Source organism: Pithys albifrons, chromosome 1 (genome assembly GCF_047495875.1).
Source record: "Pithys albifrons albifrons isolate INPA30051 chromosome 1, PitAlb_v1, whole genome shotgun sequence".
NCBI lineage: Eukaryota > Metazoa > Chordata > Aves > Passeriformes > Thamnophilidae > Pithys > Pithys albifrons.
Genome location: NC_092458.1, coordinates 55,960,124 through 55,979,009, shown reverse-complemented (window position 1 = coordinate 55,979,009; position 18,886 = coordinate 55,960,124). Strand labels below are relative to the sequence as shown.

Below are 18,886 nucleotides of genomic sequence, written 5' to 3'. Positions count from 1 at the left end.
TGAAATCACAGAATCATAGAATCAGTTGGGTTGGAAGAAACCTCCATGATCATCAAGTCCAACCCTTAATCCAACGCCACTGTGATTACCAGATCATGGCACTCAGTGCCATGTCCAATCTCACCTTAAAAACCTCCATGGTTGGAGAATCCACCACCTCCCTGGGCAGGCCATTCCAATGCCTGACCACTCTCTCTCTGTGAAGAACTTCTTCCTGATATCCAACCTAAATCTCCCCTGGCAGAGCTTAAGCCTGTGCCCTCTTGTCCTATTGCTGGTTGCCTGAGAGAAATGGCATACTGTTTGATTGTGCTACAGGGATGGAACAAAGCCTCCTATGGGATCTTCAAACCTGCATGATTATAACTAACTTCTGTTTCTCTGCTTCACTTTTTTGCTTTGTTTCAAATGGAAAGATAATAAGACCTAAGAAACTTTGTTTACAAAGGCATTACAGAGCAATAAGCAGTAAATTTGGTCTTTTATTTTATGTAACCTCCAGTAAGATATATGTAGTTGCTGTATAAACTCGATAATACTAATTGGATGTGAAGGCCTTCACCTTTCCTACTTAATTTTTCATCAACTGAGACATAAAAGTAGTATTTCAATAAGGCTTTCATTTCTGGAAATTAAAGGATCCCATTAGCTTGAAAACATATTAATTTAGGTTCCCTGTGCAATTAAGCAATTAAGAACTTCAGTATGCCCTGTTTTAGACACAATTACTTTGCTAAGAATGCTGCTGCTAAATATTTCCTGATACCTGTTTTTTAAAAAATTGGGCATACTTTGCAGCCATGTATTGGTCTGTTCATTCCAGAGCAGATGTTTCATGTGCATACTCATGTTAAGTAACTTAGAGTCTAATGAGGCATCTCTAATTCCTTGACTAAACCCATCATTCCCAATCATCTTAAAGCAGAAGCTCACTTAAGACAATTGTCAGTGTTCCACATATCACCCATCCACCCCCAAAAAACTGCTATAGATGCCTATCACAAAGCTTATTATGCCTTCATGGTGATGTTCTTAGACCAACACAAGACCTGTCTAGGTGATAGGGAACCACTGTTCTGCAGAAACACACGGAATCTCTTTGAATCTTCCTGACTTTTCAGAGAAAAAACAATTAGAGGGCTTTCAATATAAATAAAATTTCAAAGAGTTAGAAACAAATCTTCAACAAGGCTTCAGTTGGAGCTGTTGGTACTGTCTTCTAGGGATATATTTTTGCTTTCACAAACACACACATTAGCTCTCAGAACCAGGCTGGATATACATAAGCAATGAAACAGAGGAAAACAAACAGCTGTTCCACTTATAATCAGTAATTAGGCTCCCTTCATCTAATACTGTGGCAGTCTTCAAAATAGTCAACATTTGTTTTATAATGTTGACATACTCAGCGGAGTTGAAACTGCTGAAATCTTGAGACTACAAAGTTAATTTATCAAAATATGGTATGTGCTTACATAAGTCTGCATTTATACAGGCAGGTCAGAAATCATAATTTATTGAAGTTTTAAATTCAAAGTAATACTACAGTGAAATTCTTAATTGGTGTGCCTAAAATACAAACTCTAAACAAAATACTGTATTTTCAAAAGCTGTGAACTGTAGCCTAAAAATTGTTGAGCCTTTTCACAGTTTGGTGTTGTTGAGAACAAGGTCAGTTCATTATCAAATATCTGAAAAGAATTTGAAAATTTGTGTTACTTTTTTCATCAAATTGCTATTCATAGAAATTAAATAGAAAAACTCTGAGTACATTCTGACATAGTTGGAATATTGTTCTTCAGTAAGAATTGTTTAGTGGCATGTCTCATTTAGATGAAGTGCAGTGTTTAGATAAAAATAATTAAAAGGTGCATCATTTAGAGGTATATCAATAGATGGTAAAGCATTTATCTGTGACTATTAACAAAAAGATTTATTTCTGTAGTCCTTCTGCTTAATGTTCTCCCACTGTAGTGTGTTGTCTAAAATGATTTATGCTTTGTAAAGGTTATGCTCAGAATGTCATTGTTTTCCAAAGTCCCAGGACATACCCAAACCTGTACAGTGTATAAAAATGCACTTGGTCAAAGATTGCAAAATCTTTGTCACTTAGTTTATGGTAATATATATCTGGACTCAAAATTGAATTCACAACATTCATGCAGTACTGTCCCAGATCTGTGAGAAGAGGTCCTAGAGGAGGACAGCTCAACATGACTTGGATATATTTGGGATATATTTCAGGCCTTGGCTCTAAAAGGAGACATGAATGAAATGTATGTAAGAATAGGGCAGGCTTTAGATTAAGTTTTTGGGAGTTCTCATTCCTGATCTTCTGCCCTGTGAAACTGGGAGAATAGCTTTCTGTCGAAAATGAATGTTTGTATCTGAAATAGTGATTCCTTTTCTTAGTAGTGCATGTTCTTTTTCTATCTGCTGGGACTAGTTAACATTTTACTGATACAGTGTTTCCACAAAGCATGAATCACTAACTAGCTAAATAGAGAAGGGAAGAAAAATTTCTTCATGCATCCACAACTGGTTCCCTTTAGACACCCCTAAACTTTTAAATATACAATTATTGCAGCATCCAAGGCCAGTGATTATCTTTGCTTTCCAGAGGGGGGAACTGAGACTTCAGGAGGGCAGGTCACCTGTTCAAGTTCATGCTGTATGTCTACATTGCAGTGTCAGTGGGATAAATGCATTATACACCCATATTAACATACTTTGTGTTGCCAAGTTAAATAGCTTGAAAGTCCTTGAATGCAGCAGTCAGTATGAACATACCTTAAACTAGGGGGGAAAAAAGCATATAAATGCTGCCCAGCCACCTAAGGAAACAAATATCAACTCTAGATTGCTCGAGGTTGAAACATGGTTGGCTGAGTATAGGCATATTTAGCAAAACTCAAGAATGCGGTAAATGGATATTTTTTTTCTCAGATTTAAATGGCTGTCTTCATGGTCTTATAGCAGCGCTCAAGAGGTACAACAGAACATGTAAATTATCCTTTGTCCTGTGAACAGCCAGAAGATATGAACATGTGGTTCATGTTAGTAGTGTAAAAGAGCCATGTGTATGTCCTCATCACCAATAGTTTTTTTCATGTTAAAACTGCTCAAATCACCCATGATGGTAGCACTTTTTAGCACTTTTTGCTAAAAACATCATTTTCATGAGTTCAGCAGCACACAGTAGTAATTCCCAACATTTAGACTTTCCTCTGCAATCCATCAGTTAACCTTTAGATCTGATTAGGGCAAAGACAAATGCTAAGTAGCTATTACGGGATGCCAGGTCCATAATTAGAAATATATTTAAAATATGTTCTAATCCTACCTATACTTAGGTAAAGCTTGTGTTGATCTGGAGTCAAAGTTGAGTACATTTCTGAAGTAATCATAATGCCAAAAATGTCACATTTACCGTTGAAGTTAAAAGAAGCAGTCATGTTAAACTAGGTGGGGAGATATACATATGTAATTGGTGTATATAAATGTATATTCCCACACAGATACATATGTACGTATATGTGTATGCACACACACACGTTCATTTTTTCTCCAGCAGTCATGCCTGGACATTGGCTCTCTTGAATTAGAATTACCTCAAGAGATCATCATAACTTGGGAGGTATCTAGTCCCTCAGGGACTGCATTTCATAAAGGACAAGAACTGAAAGTCAGCTTGGGTAATAATTGTCTTATTCCCTTCCTTGGATAGTCTCATTTATTCCACTTGTATTCCACACAACTAATCATGTAAAACTCTACACAAACTACTCGCCCTTTAAGTGAATTAATATTTTGTGTTTTATTGAATGCACCCGTTTTTTCTTTTGATTTTCTGAAGCTGCACTTGAAAGTTCAGAGTAACGTAAAGCCTCCTGATGAAATTTATTTTTTCAGCTTAGATGTTTGTCTGAATAATAATTGATTCAGCAGTTTCAGTGATCCCAACTTATTTTCCTTTAAAAAAAATTTTTGCTTTATAACATTTTAACAAAAATCCAGCCTTTCCCTGATATTAAGACTGAACTGAACAAAACTGCAGTTCTTGACTCAAGACTAAAGCATGAACTTTAGCAAGAGCAGCTGATCCTTCTCCCCACCACCAGCCCTGTTTTCTGTTTTCTACTTTAGACCGAGCAGTTTTTCTAACCACATGAGGGCATCGGTGGGCTAATAACAGTGATTTCCATCAGCTCTTAAATACTGTCAGTACAAACCCCATAAATTATGAAAAATACATGCAATGGAGAATTTTGTAAGTTTGGAATAACCGTATGACATTCTGCAGTCCTGCATGGGATCTTGAAACGCTGCAGATTACGGAGTTATCTAGTCAATAAGTGGATTGCAAAGTATAGTGTGATAGCACTTGCAGTTCTGAGATCTGTGAGCCCCAAATATACAGTTTAGGTCTATGACCTCTTCCTGGACCACATTATTCATTTTATCTAAGTGAGGAGTAGCAGCTGTACACTACCCCTTGAAGAAAGGCATCTGAGTGTGGGGAAGCATGAGACTAAAAAGCTGTGAACACACAGAGCTCAGTAAGTTCATATCTCTAAAAGTATTTGCTGGGTAAAGCAATGCAGAAAAAGATCATTGGTCCTCTGTTAGATACTTTTTCTAATATAAATGTACTCAGCCTAAGTGAGGCCCTTGTTGGAAACACTGTACAAACATATCTAAAATACGTTCTCTTTGCTAAAGATCTTCCAGTCTAATTAGAGCAGACTGACAAAGAGCAGGAGGGAAATAACCTTAACTTTCTGTTAGAGAAGGCCGATCCAGCACAAAGTTCCTCTTTCTTCTTCTGACCTTACCCAAAAAACCCCAAAGTTCTCATGGGAGAAAATAAAATCACCTCAACACCCTCTTTCAGATCTCAGAAACTGCAGCAGTGCACATTGCTGACATAAAGGCTGGAGCTCCTAAAACCACTGAAATCCTGCTGTCCCAGTGAGACAAATGCATACTAATAATTCTGCCTTATGAAAGTTATTCCCTGATTAATGAAGGTACAAATGTAGGGAAAATTTAAATCATCTGATCCATTACAGTACTGCTAAATAGAGAAGGCTTTCCTTTAGAAAACAAAACAACGTAGTTGATCTTAGATAACTTCTTCCTCTGCTTCTTAAGGACAGGTTTGACATCGTCCTAGGTATACAGAAATCAAGCATTCTGCTTCTACATGTAATTTTTTTCAGCTTTATTTTGATCCTGTTGTTTTCCGTCTGGATTATTCCAAACTGACTTAATGTATTCACTTAACCCATCTTTCTAGCTGTTGATTATTCACGGTACTGTAGAAGCAACCAAACACAGTATTTTTTGAGTTCATTGATGTTAGGAGGTGTTACAATAGTCATGATAAATAACCAAGCTAGACCTTTTCTATCTGTTCTGATGGCATTTCATAGTGGATTAGCATACTAAAAAGATGATGACCTCACATCTTTTAGTTCAATAGAATTGACTCAGGATTTTTAAATAATGACAGAGGAAAATGGAATTTACACAGGTGTTAACATAGCAGAAGATTTGTTAGATAAAATAAATGTATGATAGTCTCTTATTACTTTATTTAGTTTATCCAGCTTTTAAGTCACAGGATGCACATACCTTGGAAAAATAATGTATCTACTGTGCAGAGTTTCCGAGTTAGTTCTTAGAGTGACAGCATTTAGTTCAAATGAGGACCCACAACAGCAATGACTGCATTTTACACAGTGGTATGGGTTTTTTAGCTGGTGTATATAAACTTTGTTTGTAAGCCAGATACACCTTTTTATAAGTTTCGCTCCAGATCTTCACCTCTTTCCCCCCGCAGATTCACTTTCCTAAAATTCCATCAAAGTTGTGATGCTTTCAGTAGTGTAGCTATTCAAGACAGAAGCTTAATGCCTGTATGAATTTTAAAAGCTACTTCTAGAAAGTAATGTTTGCAGGAGTCAGATAATTCATGAAGCTTCATTAGTTTATTTTGGACTCTTGCAAAATTTTAGAGACAAGATAGAAAATGAAAAGGAAGACACATGGAGGAAGAAAACATATTAAAATTTTGATACTGCAGTGCAACAAATGTTTTTTGTATTTCAGGATACAATTGCAGAAACAGAATGTATTTCACGCATTTTTATTGTCCAAGACCAAATATTCTTTTCTGTGGAAAAATTACTTGTGGGCTCCGTTTTATGCTGTTGATGTGAATTGAAATTATGCTATTAATTTTTAGTACCTAGAGAAAAAGCTGTACATGATATGCTACAAGTGAACATAATAGAAGCCATTAGATTTTTTTTTGCCTGTTTGTGCCTTTCTCTCACTAGTTTGTATAAGTAGATTATAAAATGTTTTTCTTCTGTCTTTAGTAGAACCAGTTTATAGTAGATTGTAAAACCACCACAGAACAGGCAAATTAGCCTTTGATTTGCCTGGTGTGGAACTTTTATATGCTCTTTGAGGATGTAATGCATATATTCATGCTGCTGATAAAAATGTGTTGGAGGAAAGTACGTTCTTGTGAGCTGTTAAATGCAGCCTAGGGTAATAGTGTGGGTTTAATGTTGGAGGAGTGGGGAAATAAATTTTTTTTAGGGAAAAAAATCAGTCTTTTACCTCTCTACTGAAATACATTCTGCATTCTGTGGAATACATTTCCTAATCCTTTGTGCCACCATGGGATGGATTACTTAATGCCTTTTTCAGCTGGAGAATAGTCATGTTTTGTTACAGCCAAAGTCAATCTTTTTTCATAACAAAGTGTGAGAGTGATAACAGGTTTTTTCACTGATTTTGATGAAGAAACTACTACCTCCCAAATCACCTGTAAGACAAAAATCTAGGATGTTTTCCCTTCTTTTCCTTCTATGATCTTCTGATACATTCCCAATCTTTGTCCACAGCACTAAAAAAAAGGAAATTACTTAAGAAAACATAGATGTTTTAACTTTATAGTCTTTCTAGTAGGTTTATATTCATATAGTTAATGTTTTTCAACAACAATTTAATGCCTTGTATGAAAAGTAACCCATATTCTTCATTGATTATGTACTACCCTGTTTAATATATTTTATGTTAATGAAAAGGCAAAATAGCAGCTTAATTCTTTCCTTCCACATATCAGGTATGTTAGGATAAGAGTGCATATCTTCTAATTTGGATCTTAGAAGGGTTCTGTCCTTTATGATAAAAAGAGTAAATGAAGAATGGTATCTTGCCAGCCTAGATCATGCCTGCATCTGCCTACTTCCCAGGATTGTCTAATCATGCAAGTAATTAATCTAGTGCACACCTCCTTAACTTGCATTGCACCTGAATCATGTGAACGGTATTCTAGCTCAAATCTTAGTGCACACATTCTTCTTCCTATTTTCTTCTGATCAACAGGAAGAAACAACCAATAATGCACTAGAATAAGTGCTTGTGAAAATAATGTTTTGATACCTTAACATTTTCTTTTTAAAGATTTTCCTACATAAATATTGCCTACAGCTGTAAATACTGCAGCTGTGACCCTGTTTGCTTGTATAATTTGTATGTATTTATCAAGTTCTGACACATGAAATCATGCTGGTTGCAGCTTTAGCAAATTTGTTCTATGTGGAATCATCCACTGAATGCTTAAAAGGGCTTAGTAGAAAGGTTGGTTCCTTGTCACCACATGTAATAAGGAGTAATTCCATTTATTTCTATTTTGAAGATGTAAAAGCCTGTAAGGAATGCCCAGCTCTGCTTAAACATTCCCCAGAGGATAAGAAAGACTGTTTGGGGGAGGTTTGAAGAATGGGAATATGGTCCATTTTTAAAAATAATTATGTCATCCCTTTACACCTCAGGATGGTAGCCTGGGATCAGAGAACTTTTTTCTGGTTTTCCCCACTTGTTGTATCTGGAGTATTGAAATAACCATTGTGTTTCATGTAAGGGGATTAGATATGAGTTCATGCTGTCAGGACCAGAGATAATTAAAACTAGAGGTGAAAGGTCTGTCCCTTGTACATGAGCCAGCTCACCCCCATTGGAAACCAGAGTTTCTTTGCCAGTCCTGAGGCAGAAACTTGCTTTCATTGCTGTGAGCACCACAAAGGAGCTTTTCTGGCAGGGCCTCCTAAATGGAAGGTCCTGACACCTCCTGCACCCTTCAGGAATTTTAATGAAGTTACTGAATCAGAATACAAAAGTGAGCTGCTGTATTAAAGGACCATCTACTCTCTAGCCAGTTTAGTTTGCAGGGGTGAACAGAGGCCTGTCAGTTACAGGGCAGGATGACAGGAATATCCATGACCATAAAGGTTATCTGCATCCCAGTCACATCCTAATTGACATTAAGGATTAAGTCCTTCACATTTTACTGGAAGCTCTCATTCTTGATTACTTTTATGTTTAAAGCTAGAAATATTTTCAAGCTCACCTGACTTCTGCTTACAAATTCTAAATGATATTTCTTAGCTTGTAACCATAAGTTCTCTTTCTGTGAGTGGTTAAGTCTAAGTACATGTTCTGCTTAAAACACGTTTCAGAGAGTCAGCTTTTTACACAACTGTAATGGAGCTTTGGACATCTAAGACTGTGAGAGCTGTTGGTTAGATCTCCTGCATGAACCTCCCAGGAATAAAGAAAATTTCAAGGGGGACAAGACAGGAGGAGATTAATTCCCTCTCTCTTTTCCTATCTCCACAGTACAGATAACTTGAGGAATTTTAGTCTTTAGTTTGTTGTAACAGACTTGAAGAATAAGCTTATGTATGGGCTTAAAAATGCATGGAGGAATGTTGTCAATACTCTGAAACATGAATGATTGAATAATAGATACACTGAAATGTTCATTTCAGTTGACTTTTGTAAGTGTCTTTGGTCACTAAATTAAGTACTATTATGAACTTGTTAATAATAGAGCTATTAATATACATTCAATAGACAGATGTACTTTGAATAATACTTGTTAAGATACAGAAATGCATGGTTGTGCTACTTGGGATTGCCTTTAACATGGTGAAGCTTCTTTTTAAAGATATTTATTTCTCTTCAGTTTCATTGCAATGTAAGATTAAGATTACTGGATGCTAAAATGTCATTAAGGTCACCTGTACAAAATCAGCTGAAGCTAAATTTGATAATGCTTTTGGTCAGTTTTACTCATAGGGCTGCAGCGATTTATTTGCAATACATTAGAAGAAAATTCATTCTGAACTCAAAAGGGAAGTACTGTATTGTGAAAATAACTCATATGTTAGAATGAAATACAGGTATGTGTGGGACATAAATAATTTTAATGATAGAGTACAGCATCCCTCTCCACAATTCCCATGCTTTTGTTATGGATTATTTGTTATGGGTTAATGCAAGCTCTTTTCTTCCCATAGTTGTGACAGTGTCTTGTAGGACCAGTGCACAGTGTATCTGGGTCAGCTGTGTGGTCCTCAACAAATTCAGCTTCTGCCCCTTACTGAGTGATTATAAAAGTACCAAAGGTATGCCAGTACTCTCTTACTCTCCAGGGGTTGTTATTAAATTAGATTGTTTCACATCAGAAGTCAATAGAATTCAATCCCACATTCACTTAAGTGACATGAATGTGGTTCTAGATCCACTTCCAAACATAGCTAAGATTTGTCTAGTACACAATGTACCATAGTTTGTCTGATCAGCTGAAGTCTAGACAAAACTACCAGCCTTTGACTTATCTTCACAGTGGCCACTATTACAGATTAGCTGTAGTTTAGTAGCTGCTTGTCATAAATAAGACATAGATGTGAAAAACCCAGTTTCTATGTGTTGTTGAGTTCAGTAAATCATGCAACTGGCTTCTTTGAGCCTCTTTTTTACATTACTATATGAAGGATAATAAGATCATTTAGTTTCCAATTGAATACATGTTTATCAGTGTCTCTTACTTGGTTCACTCTGAGGATGTCAGTGTTGCTGGGAAAAAAAGCAAAAAGAAGTGTAGCCATGTAAAACCATTTTGGTATACATTTGTGTATCTCAGTAGGAACTGATATGGAACAAGTTGTTCAGATGCTGTGGATCTCTCACTGAATGCAAAATGAGTGGTTAGTTCTATTAGTTCTATTCCTTCCTGGCTGCCCTTGCTGTAAGAATGGAATGGATGTGTAAGATGCAGGACCAGAAAATTCAGTCAAAGCATTAACAAGTCTTGGTATTTGTTGTTATTTCTTCATTTATTTTCTTAAGCACTTCTTTCATACCATTGCCCCTTCAGAAAAGAACGTTCCTTGAAATATCTTTCTTACCTGCAGTCTTCATATTCTTCTCGCACAAAATTTTTGTTTGTTTGCCTCACTGACTTTGGAAGACCTACAGAGCCTCTGCCACAAGGTCCTTCTGAATGTACCCATTACCTATTGCTATAATGGCCTAAGAATGTAGTATAATCGAAGAAAATAAGAGAAAAAAAGTGTTTGAAAATTTGGACTCTATAGAGAATAAAAGAAGAATCATGTATCCCAGAAGAGGATGGCACTTCTGCTTCTTGTATGATGACGACTTTGAAGAAAAACCTACCTGAACAGGGAAGGGAAAAGTGCTTTCATTGTGAATCAATATTCATAAACAAGTTTAGATAATATACAGTTGAAACATGTGCACCATGAGTGTTTTGGAAATAGTAGTTATTTTGGAAATCAAAAGGAAGTTTCAAAAGAAAAAGTTCACAGTTTTTCCAGCTATTCTACCCTGACCTGTGCCTCACAGCTGGAGCTCAAGGCTACTAGACTGAATTTGTGTGTTGTTTCACAAAGCTGTGATATGCTCACCAGGCAGTATGGGATCTGCATGGTGATGCAGTAATGAATAGTGCCTTTCAGTGCATGTATAGCTAGGAAGAGCACAGATTTCCCTCAAGAAGAGATTCTTAATCAAAACTCTCATTGAAAGAAACAATGTACATAGAAGTTTTGCAGTAGTTTCAAACAGAAAATATTCAAGAGGGAACAGGTCAACATTTGAGCAAGAAAATTATATATTTGAAAAGTATCCATCATAACAGTAAGTGAAAATTCTTTTTAGGAACTCCAATCAGACAAGCTTGGAAAAATTACTGTGGATTTTAGTTTTGTTTGAGCCATTTCTCTACTTTTAGTATCTGTTTTTCTTATCTTCCTTCTCACGCAAGACAAACTAGATTTTTTCCACTGACTGCTGTTCATTTTGTCAGGTTCTTATTCCTTCCAGTTCTGGATCCTACCTCTTAAATCTACCTTTCTAATAGTTTCTAATACCAGGAATTCCTCCAGTTCTCAGAGTGGTGACTTATCTATGGCTCTTCCATGTCTTTATATTTGTCACACTGAAGAAAGTATCATTGTCCAGAAGTTTATCTCTTCAGTTTTTTCCTCATCCTCCCTCCGATTTCATGTCAAGACCCAGTGATATACTGTTTATCTAAAATATATCTTCAATTCTAATATAGATATTTGCTAATCTAACTTTTAGTTTATAGAGGCACTTTCAGAGGAGAGAGAACTTGTTGGTTGTAAAATCACCTTAAAACACTTCCATGGAGACAGGGATGGGAAGGAGAAAAGCCTAATAAGTCACTAAGGGAATTATCTAACAGCGCAAAGGAAAACAAGGAAAGTACATCCAGAAGATTTTCTTCAAAGGATTCTACAGTGTGCTAATTTAATGCAGTTTCTAAGTATATGGTAAATTTAAAAAATAATTACCCCAGCAAACCAGTGCTAATAAAATACGGTTGTTGAAGTATTCAGAGTTTCCAAAAGTCTACCTTTTGCTTAAATAAGTGATACTTGAAAGATAAGTAAATTAATGAAACTGCTGCAATGCACAGACACTTAACATCTGCTGGTGGTGTTCATTCTAGTGTAATTAAATTTGCAATTATTTTATCCAGTAACCTATTAACTATATATAACAAAAAAGTGAAGAGATCACATTCTTAAGCTATGAGATTTCACCCCTTGTTCCTTTTTTTCTCAGGCAATTTTTTTTGAAGTTTTAACAGAAATGAATGTTGGATCTACTGTCCTTTTAAGAACAGAAAGCCAAAAATCATTATAAAATAAAATATTTTCTATTAACCATATGCCATTTCAAATTTACAAATAGGTGCTTTAACCAGGTGTTGAAAAATAGGTTTATATTAGAAACTTGTTGACTGCATGTGTACTAGAAATATTTGTGAACAGCTTCTATGCGAGAAAAGCGTATGAGCAGTAAAACTCTATTGGCTACAGAACTTCTCACTTGAGATTTAAACAATGGTTTAAACAATGATTTAAACATTTCAAAATGTTTAGTGAAATTTTTCAAAGGAAAAACTTGACAAAAATAGAATATGACATTTGCATCACTGGTTATATATAAAGATCCCAGAAGCATGAACATGTAAATTTTTTGCAATATTTTATTGTTTCTCATTACAGTATAGTATTTTGTTTTGATCCATGAGGCTGACACTACTCTTTTAGTTTTATTACTTTATATTAAACCAGGCTCAGTGATTTTTGAGCTGTGTTCCTGATAGCTTTTAAATCTATCAGTTATACAAAAAAGAATGGTTTATTTTGGAGAAAATCTCTTAAACTAAAAAAGTTACCTAAGGGTAACATGCTGTTGTGGTTAAGTGTCTTTCTACCTATACTAATGTTAAATGAATGTAATTTTTCAGATTAGAGCTTGATTTTCCACTAATGATGTGGTTTACAGAGGATGTGTTGTATGTATTTTTGGATTGATATAAATTCTATAAAGGAAAAGAAAATTATGTTTTGAATAGCTGCCAAGACATTGTTGTTAGAGCACATGTTTTGAGTTCAAAAACATGTATGGAATTCATGTCAGCATGGAGTTGAGTCTGCAAGACAGTGAATTCAAGGATTAAACTGCACTACAGTGAAAACCCTGAAAATGCCAGTAAACTTCTGAGGAGGCAATAAATCATAGTTATTGGGACACATAAATTCATTGGAGAATTAAATGTATTGTGGTAGATGAGAAGAAAGTTAATTTCTAGTGGTTAAAGACATTAATTTTCCATCTCAGTCATTTCATTTTAAAAAAATGAAGTGGTGTTAGATTATAGAAGATTAGTAACTGAAGGGCGGTTTACACATGAGTCATTAATTCACTACATGACTCAGAATTCATAACGGGAAGGAGTATTTTTACCTTCACCCATTTAAATCCAGCCCCAGCCTGGAGTGACTCAACTGTGACCATCTGACAGCTGTTGGATGTTCAGCTGTGCTGTGAATCAATGGCAAAAGTGCCATCAGCAGACAGGCCTAGAAAACCCACCACAGCAGGCTTTTGTGGTCATGGTGGGGAAGGTAAGGGTTGCACAAGTCTGTCATTTGAACGAATCTCAGAGAAGAGCACATTGTTTCTTTAATCCCTGTTCACAAAAGGAAGATCTATCTACCCATCAATAATGAATGTGGAACTACAATTGGGTGTGCGTGAAATGTGTAAATGGATGGACAGTACTATGGATGTACAATACTCCAAGAAGTGTTCAAACTGCAGGTGATTCTGTCTACAGGGGGATTTTGAATTGTGTTGGGCAGTTATCAGGAAGCATTTTTCCAGCATGGATGTGATCTGACTGCACCAAATGGTTCAAATATGGCCGTAGTCTTACTAGTATAACGTGTCACTCAGGAGCCCTGTTTTATTCTGCTTTATTCTGTTGTCCTCAACAGGTGGAATGTTGGATTTATAGAGTTAGTGCTGGTCCTATAGCTCTTCAGCACACCTAGTATGCTATTACTAGATTGTTAGAGCATTTTCTTTGCTATAAGAGGGATTTACAGATCTGTGTCTCTGTTTTACAGATAACCATTCAGAGGGACAGTGGTTTGGATGTCAGTTCCCCCAAACATGGAAAAGTGGATCCAGACAACATGCCACATGTTGGTGGAAATACATGGGCTGGTGGAACAGGTTTGTTGCTTTTTGGTTTGTTTTTTTTAATGCTTCATTGACAGATGTCTAAGAGAGGTGCTGTGCCAGTCAATAACAGTTTTATAAAGCCATCTTCTGCCTAGATCTATTTTATCCAATACAGGGTTGCTTTATTGCCAGTGAAAAGAAGTATTTGCAGTGTCTGACTTAAACTGTATATACCAGATCTCTTCTTCAATTATATTTTCTTGTCTCTTTTCATCGGCCACACGGAGAACAGAAGCTTGCAGCCACAAAAACTAGGCTGAGCCGTTTGCCATCCTCTTAGATGTTTCTGTAACTGCAGCAATTTAGGTAGTGTAGGCAAGAAGTACCCAGAAAGTGCCTCCTAATTCTAAAAGAGGATAATAGTGATCACTAGATAAAGTGGTTTGGAAACAGTGTAAACCAACAAATTCTAGAGAGAAGACAGAGTTTGGATGAATGGCTTTAAGGATCATGAGCTTTGAGGAGACATACAAGAATTCGTATGTTCTGTGGTCCCCTTTGCACAAGATAGAAACCATTATGAATCTGGTCTCAAGGGACTATTAACACGAGTACTCCATGAGAGTTCTTCTTTACCATGATAGGTGTTTGGCTTGGAAGATATTTGGCAATGAATATTTATACTGGGGATTGTTGGCAACATTTTTGAAACATCAGTAGATATAACAATGGAAGCTTTAAAGAAAACATGTTCTCATTTATTATGAAATACATATTCTTAATTATTTTTTATCTCAACAATGTTAGGTGGGAGAGACACTGCTGGGTTAGGTGGCAAAGGTGGGCCATATCGACTGGATGCTGGCCACAGGGTTTACCAAATATCTCAAGCTGAAAAGGATGCTGTTCCGGAGGAGGTGAAGAGAGCTGCTCGAGAGATGGCTGAAAAGGCCTTTAAACAGAGGTAGCGTGAAAGTCTCTATTTTCCTTGCCATTTCCCTGAAGCATTTGAAAAAGATGGGTAAAAAGAATTTTCTTTCTTCGCTGTCTTTATTAGCCACATTGCCCTGTTTGTTATCATTTAACAGAGTTTACCAGCACATGTTTAGCTGTTCTGGACAAGATGTACAGAATGTTCTATTGAATCAAGCTACACTGTTAAAATGAATGTGTAATTTGGTAGAGTAAAACACAACTAGGTGGATAAGAAGAGTGATGTCAATATTTATTTTTTTTATAAAGGGATAAACCATAGGAAAGTTTCTTTGAATTATGATGAATCCAGATTGTATATTGTTAGGAATTTGTCACCTAACACATGTCTTTCAAAATGGACCATTGCAATTAAATTTCTTTTGTTTGAAAGGTCTGTAGCCAGAAGTTGAGATGATTTGAACTATTAAGCCTCAGCAGGCACTTTTACATATACACACATGGCATGCTTTGATGAGTTTCTTCCTATGTGTGTGGTGATTTAGCAAATTTGCGTTAGGGGAGTTTGTGGGAACAGTCCAGCTGTGTACTGTAAAATCAGAGTATCTGTACATGAGGTAACAATTTATGTCCTGCCAAAACTCAGTGAGCTGGCATGTGCCAGCTGTAAATGCAGCCTATCATGAAACCACATTTGACTTGGATTTTTGTTCTGTACCACTTGGATAGTTATAGGAACTAACAGATAAAAGTTAAGAACAGGGAGGTTGGAATTCTCAGGCTGATGAAAAAAAAATAAGGTAAACTGCAGATTTCACTGCTTTGTTTATACAGGATTATCTGGAAGGGAGAATTTTCCTATGAAAGTTATTGATGACTTTCCTGCCTAGATAGTATTTCTTCTGGTAAACATTTTAAATTGCCCTATTTGACTGGAATGAAATTAGCAACTGCTAATCTATTCAGATGCGGTATTTTTCATGTTATTTTTCTGTACTAGCTTTCACTGTGGGTTGATGTAGAGTCTAACAAAGTAAAACTGCGTGTGAGGGTTTTTTTGTTTGAAAAAAAATGTTCATAGATTTGAAGATACTGAACTCTGATGTCGGGATCCGTGAAATTAAGTGCATAGCCCTGAAAGTCACCTTTTCCTGCCTCTAATGAATACTAATTGGCTATAATGACTATACAAAATTTCAAATGGAAAAAGACATAATCATACTAAAGACTACAAAGATTTATGTTTGATTTTAATTTTATTGTTGAAGAGCTAGTCTAAACAGCAGTTTTCATCTATACTTTATGTTCCAGTCAAGTAACTTGGGATAGTATTAAAAAACCTTGCCATTAGAAATATAATTAGCCAAAACAGACTTTACTATTAATTTATAGTTAAAACCCAATATATTCAAAACACTATAAGTGAAATTATGCTGTTATGAAATTCTTGTTTGAAATGAGCTGGGCACAGATAGGCCAGTGTCTTTTAGCTCAGGACTGATGCCAGCCCCATGCTGGATGGTAGAGTGGCCAGATACAGAACTGCTGCCTTGGTACATGATGTTGGGTCATGGGAAATACTGAACAGGGCACACTTCTAGCATATCCACCTGTCCTCTTATTCCTTCTTCACAGCTGAACCTCCGTAATTACATTCTAATTGTGAATTTCACCAATTTAAGAGTATCTGCTTAGCTACAATGCTAAGAAGAATGATACAGTACTTGAAATGGGCACAACTTACAGAAGAGTCATGTATCTAGTTTCACAGTGCAGATGTTGTGCTCTTTGTTAGGCCTCTGGACAGGGTAGTGTTCAGTGACATGACTCATTTCCTTTGTGAGAGAGCACATTTTTGTTAATGTTCATTTAAAACTCCTTTTTTTTTTCAAGGTTTCTTCAATTTATGAAGCAGAAAGATAAGTATTTGAGACAGTTACTATTTGCAGGTCTTCAAAGACAGGTTTTATAAGTGTGTCTTTACTTAACCTTTGTGTTAACTCATGATGTTTAAAACGCCCAGGCAGTGAAGTAATGAATAGACACTCATGTTATGAACAGATAGCAATACCTGAGCCAATAAAACCTTTCGAATTTGATTGGATTTTTCAGAACATCTGCTTTACTTCTCAAACGTTAAAGCAGATTAGGAGAGAGTGAAAGGATTAGTAACTTTAATGAGTTTTAATGTGATTCAATCCCTGTGGACATTGGTGAACACCTGCCTTGTCAAAAAATCACAAGAGCAGCTGCCACTTCTTTGGTTTGTCTTTTCCATGTGCTTGTTGCCATCTGAATTTCCCTGTTATCAAGTACATAAACTTTTAGTTTATGTAAGTAAATGTAAGATATGCTTGTTTCCTAAACTGTTCTTAGCTCCCTGTTCTTTGCTTTAGATTGAAAGAGATTCAGATGAGTGAATATGATGCATCAGCTTATGAAAGGTTCTCTGGAGCAGTTCGGCGCCAAGTTCAGTCACTCCGCATCATCTTAGACAATCTGCAGGTAATCTTCAATTTCCTGATTAAGGAACACAGTGAGGTCAATACATTAGGTCCCAAATACTATTCTGCTAATATTTTGTTACCATCTGGTGATCATACCTTTGAGGGCTAAAAGCAGATTCAAGTTGTAATCATGAGTAGGAAAAACAGTTTCATATTACTATTTCAGTGGAAGCTTGTAAGGGGATCCCAGTGCTCCTCTCTACAAGTTACAGTATTCCCATACCACAGTTTACAGAGATTACTCATTCAGGAGCACAATTTTGTGAAATACTACTGTACGTTATGAAAAGAACTTGTGAAGGTGTGTAGAGTACAGTCTTTGTCTTTATGTCCTGTCCAAAAGACTTTGCTTTAGTTGAGAAATGCAACTGCTAAAAGAGACACTCCACTTAAGTGCAAATTAAAAGAGACACCCACTCCAGGTCGGTGCTTTACTACATATACAGCTGAAAACGTGGGTTTTTCTCAGGTTTGTTTTTGACTCTTGCTAATGAAAAGAGGCATAGCCCAAATCTCCTAAGTGGAAGCTGACCAAACCCACCAATTTGCCTTTCTTCTGGTAATTGATGTAGTGTTTTTTGTGTTTGGTTTTTTTTAAATACTAATGTTCATATTCAGGATAAATAAAACTGAAACTGCATTGTTTCTAAGGCAGTTAAATGCCTCCCTGACATCCAATCCCATCAGATCTCGGAAGCTAAGCAGGGTCAGCCCTGGATTAGTACTTGGATGGGAGACCGCCTGGGAAATGCTGGGTGCTGTAGGTTCTAGTCCTGAGGACTTCACTGGCACTGTCCAAGCTCGCTTGGCTGTGGCAGATGAACCTCAGGACTTAAACGGTGGGGCCAGTTCTGCGCACACTGTGCCTCACCTGAAAAAAATCCACTGCGCAGGCTGGAAGGGCACACCCACGTGGGGACAGCCCTTCCCAAATCTGCGTTCGCGAAGCCGAGCCACACACACACACACGCATTGTTTCTAGGAGAAATCTGATAATCCTTGGTGAAAATTAAAGGAAAATTAATTTACTCCTTATAAGATATATTTGATTATAAATATTTCTGTCAAAGCCTACTAACCATCAGTGTATATATACCTTAGTTTGTTAGTCACTGTGTTGTGTCTTCAACAATAAAACTGAAATACAGAAAGAAATTATTTTATATGATAGACTCCTCCTGGGTCGAGCAATCCAATCCCCTGGTATTACAAGTAAGAAGTGGAACATTTCTTTGTCTTACTTATATCGTTAAGCTTTGTAACTAAAACAGCATTACTACAATTAACACAGAGAAGCATTAGCCAGTTTTATTATGAATATACCAATTCAGAGAACTCCTCATGTGATGAACATTTAAGATGGGCATGATTAGATGATTCATACACTTAATACGTGCCTCAGATCAGGACACAGACTTTTGACTCGTGAAAACGGGTGTCTATTTAAAAAATTTGGATGTATGTCTCAGTTTTTTCTACAGCATTTATATCTAGATGGGGTTTTCTACCATGTTTCTAGCACAGATGCTGTTGGGTATAAAATTAATAAGTGA

At 36.4% G+C, this 18,886-nt stretch overlaps 1 protein-coding gene across 1 annotated transcript in view; it reads left to right on the top strand.

Annotated features, from left to right (window-relative positions):
• The window catches only part of VWA8 (von Willebrand factor A domain containing 8), a 184,299-nt gene that overhangs the window by 145,609 nt on the left and 19,804 nt on the right, over positions 1-18,886 (top strand). The window contains 3 exon segments of the mRNA XM_071550531.1: positions 13,836-13,944; positions 14,701-14,857; positions 17,223-17,331. Coding sequence (XP_071406632.1) covers positions 13,836-13,944; positions 14,701-14,857; positions 17,223-17,331 — 375 coding nt within the window.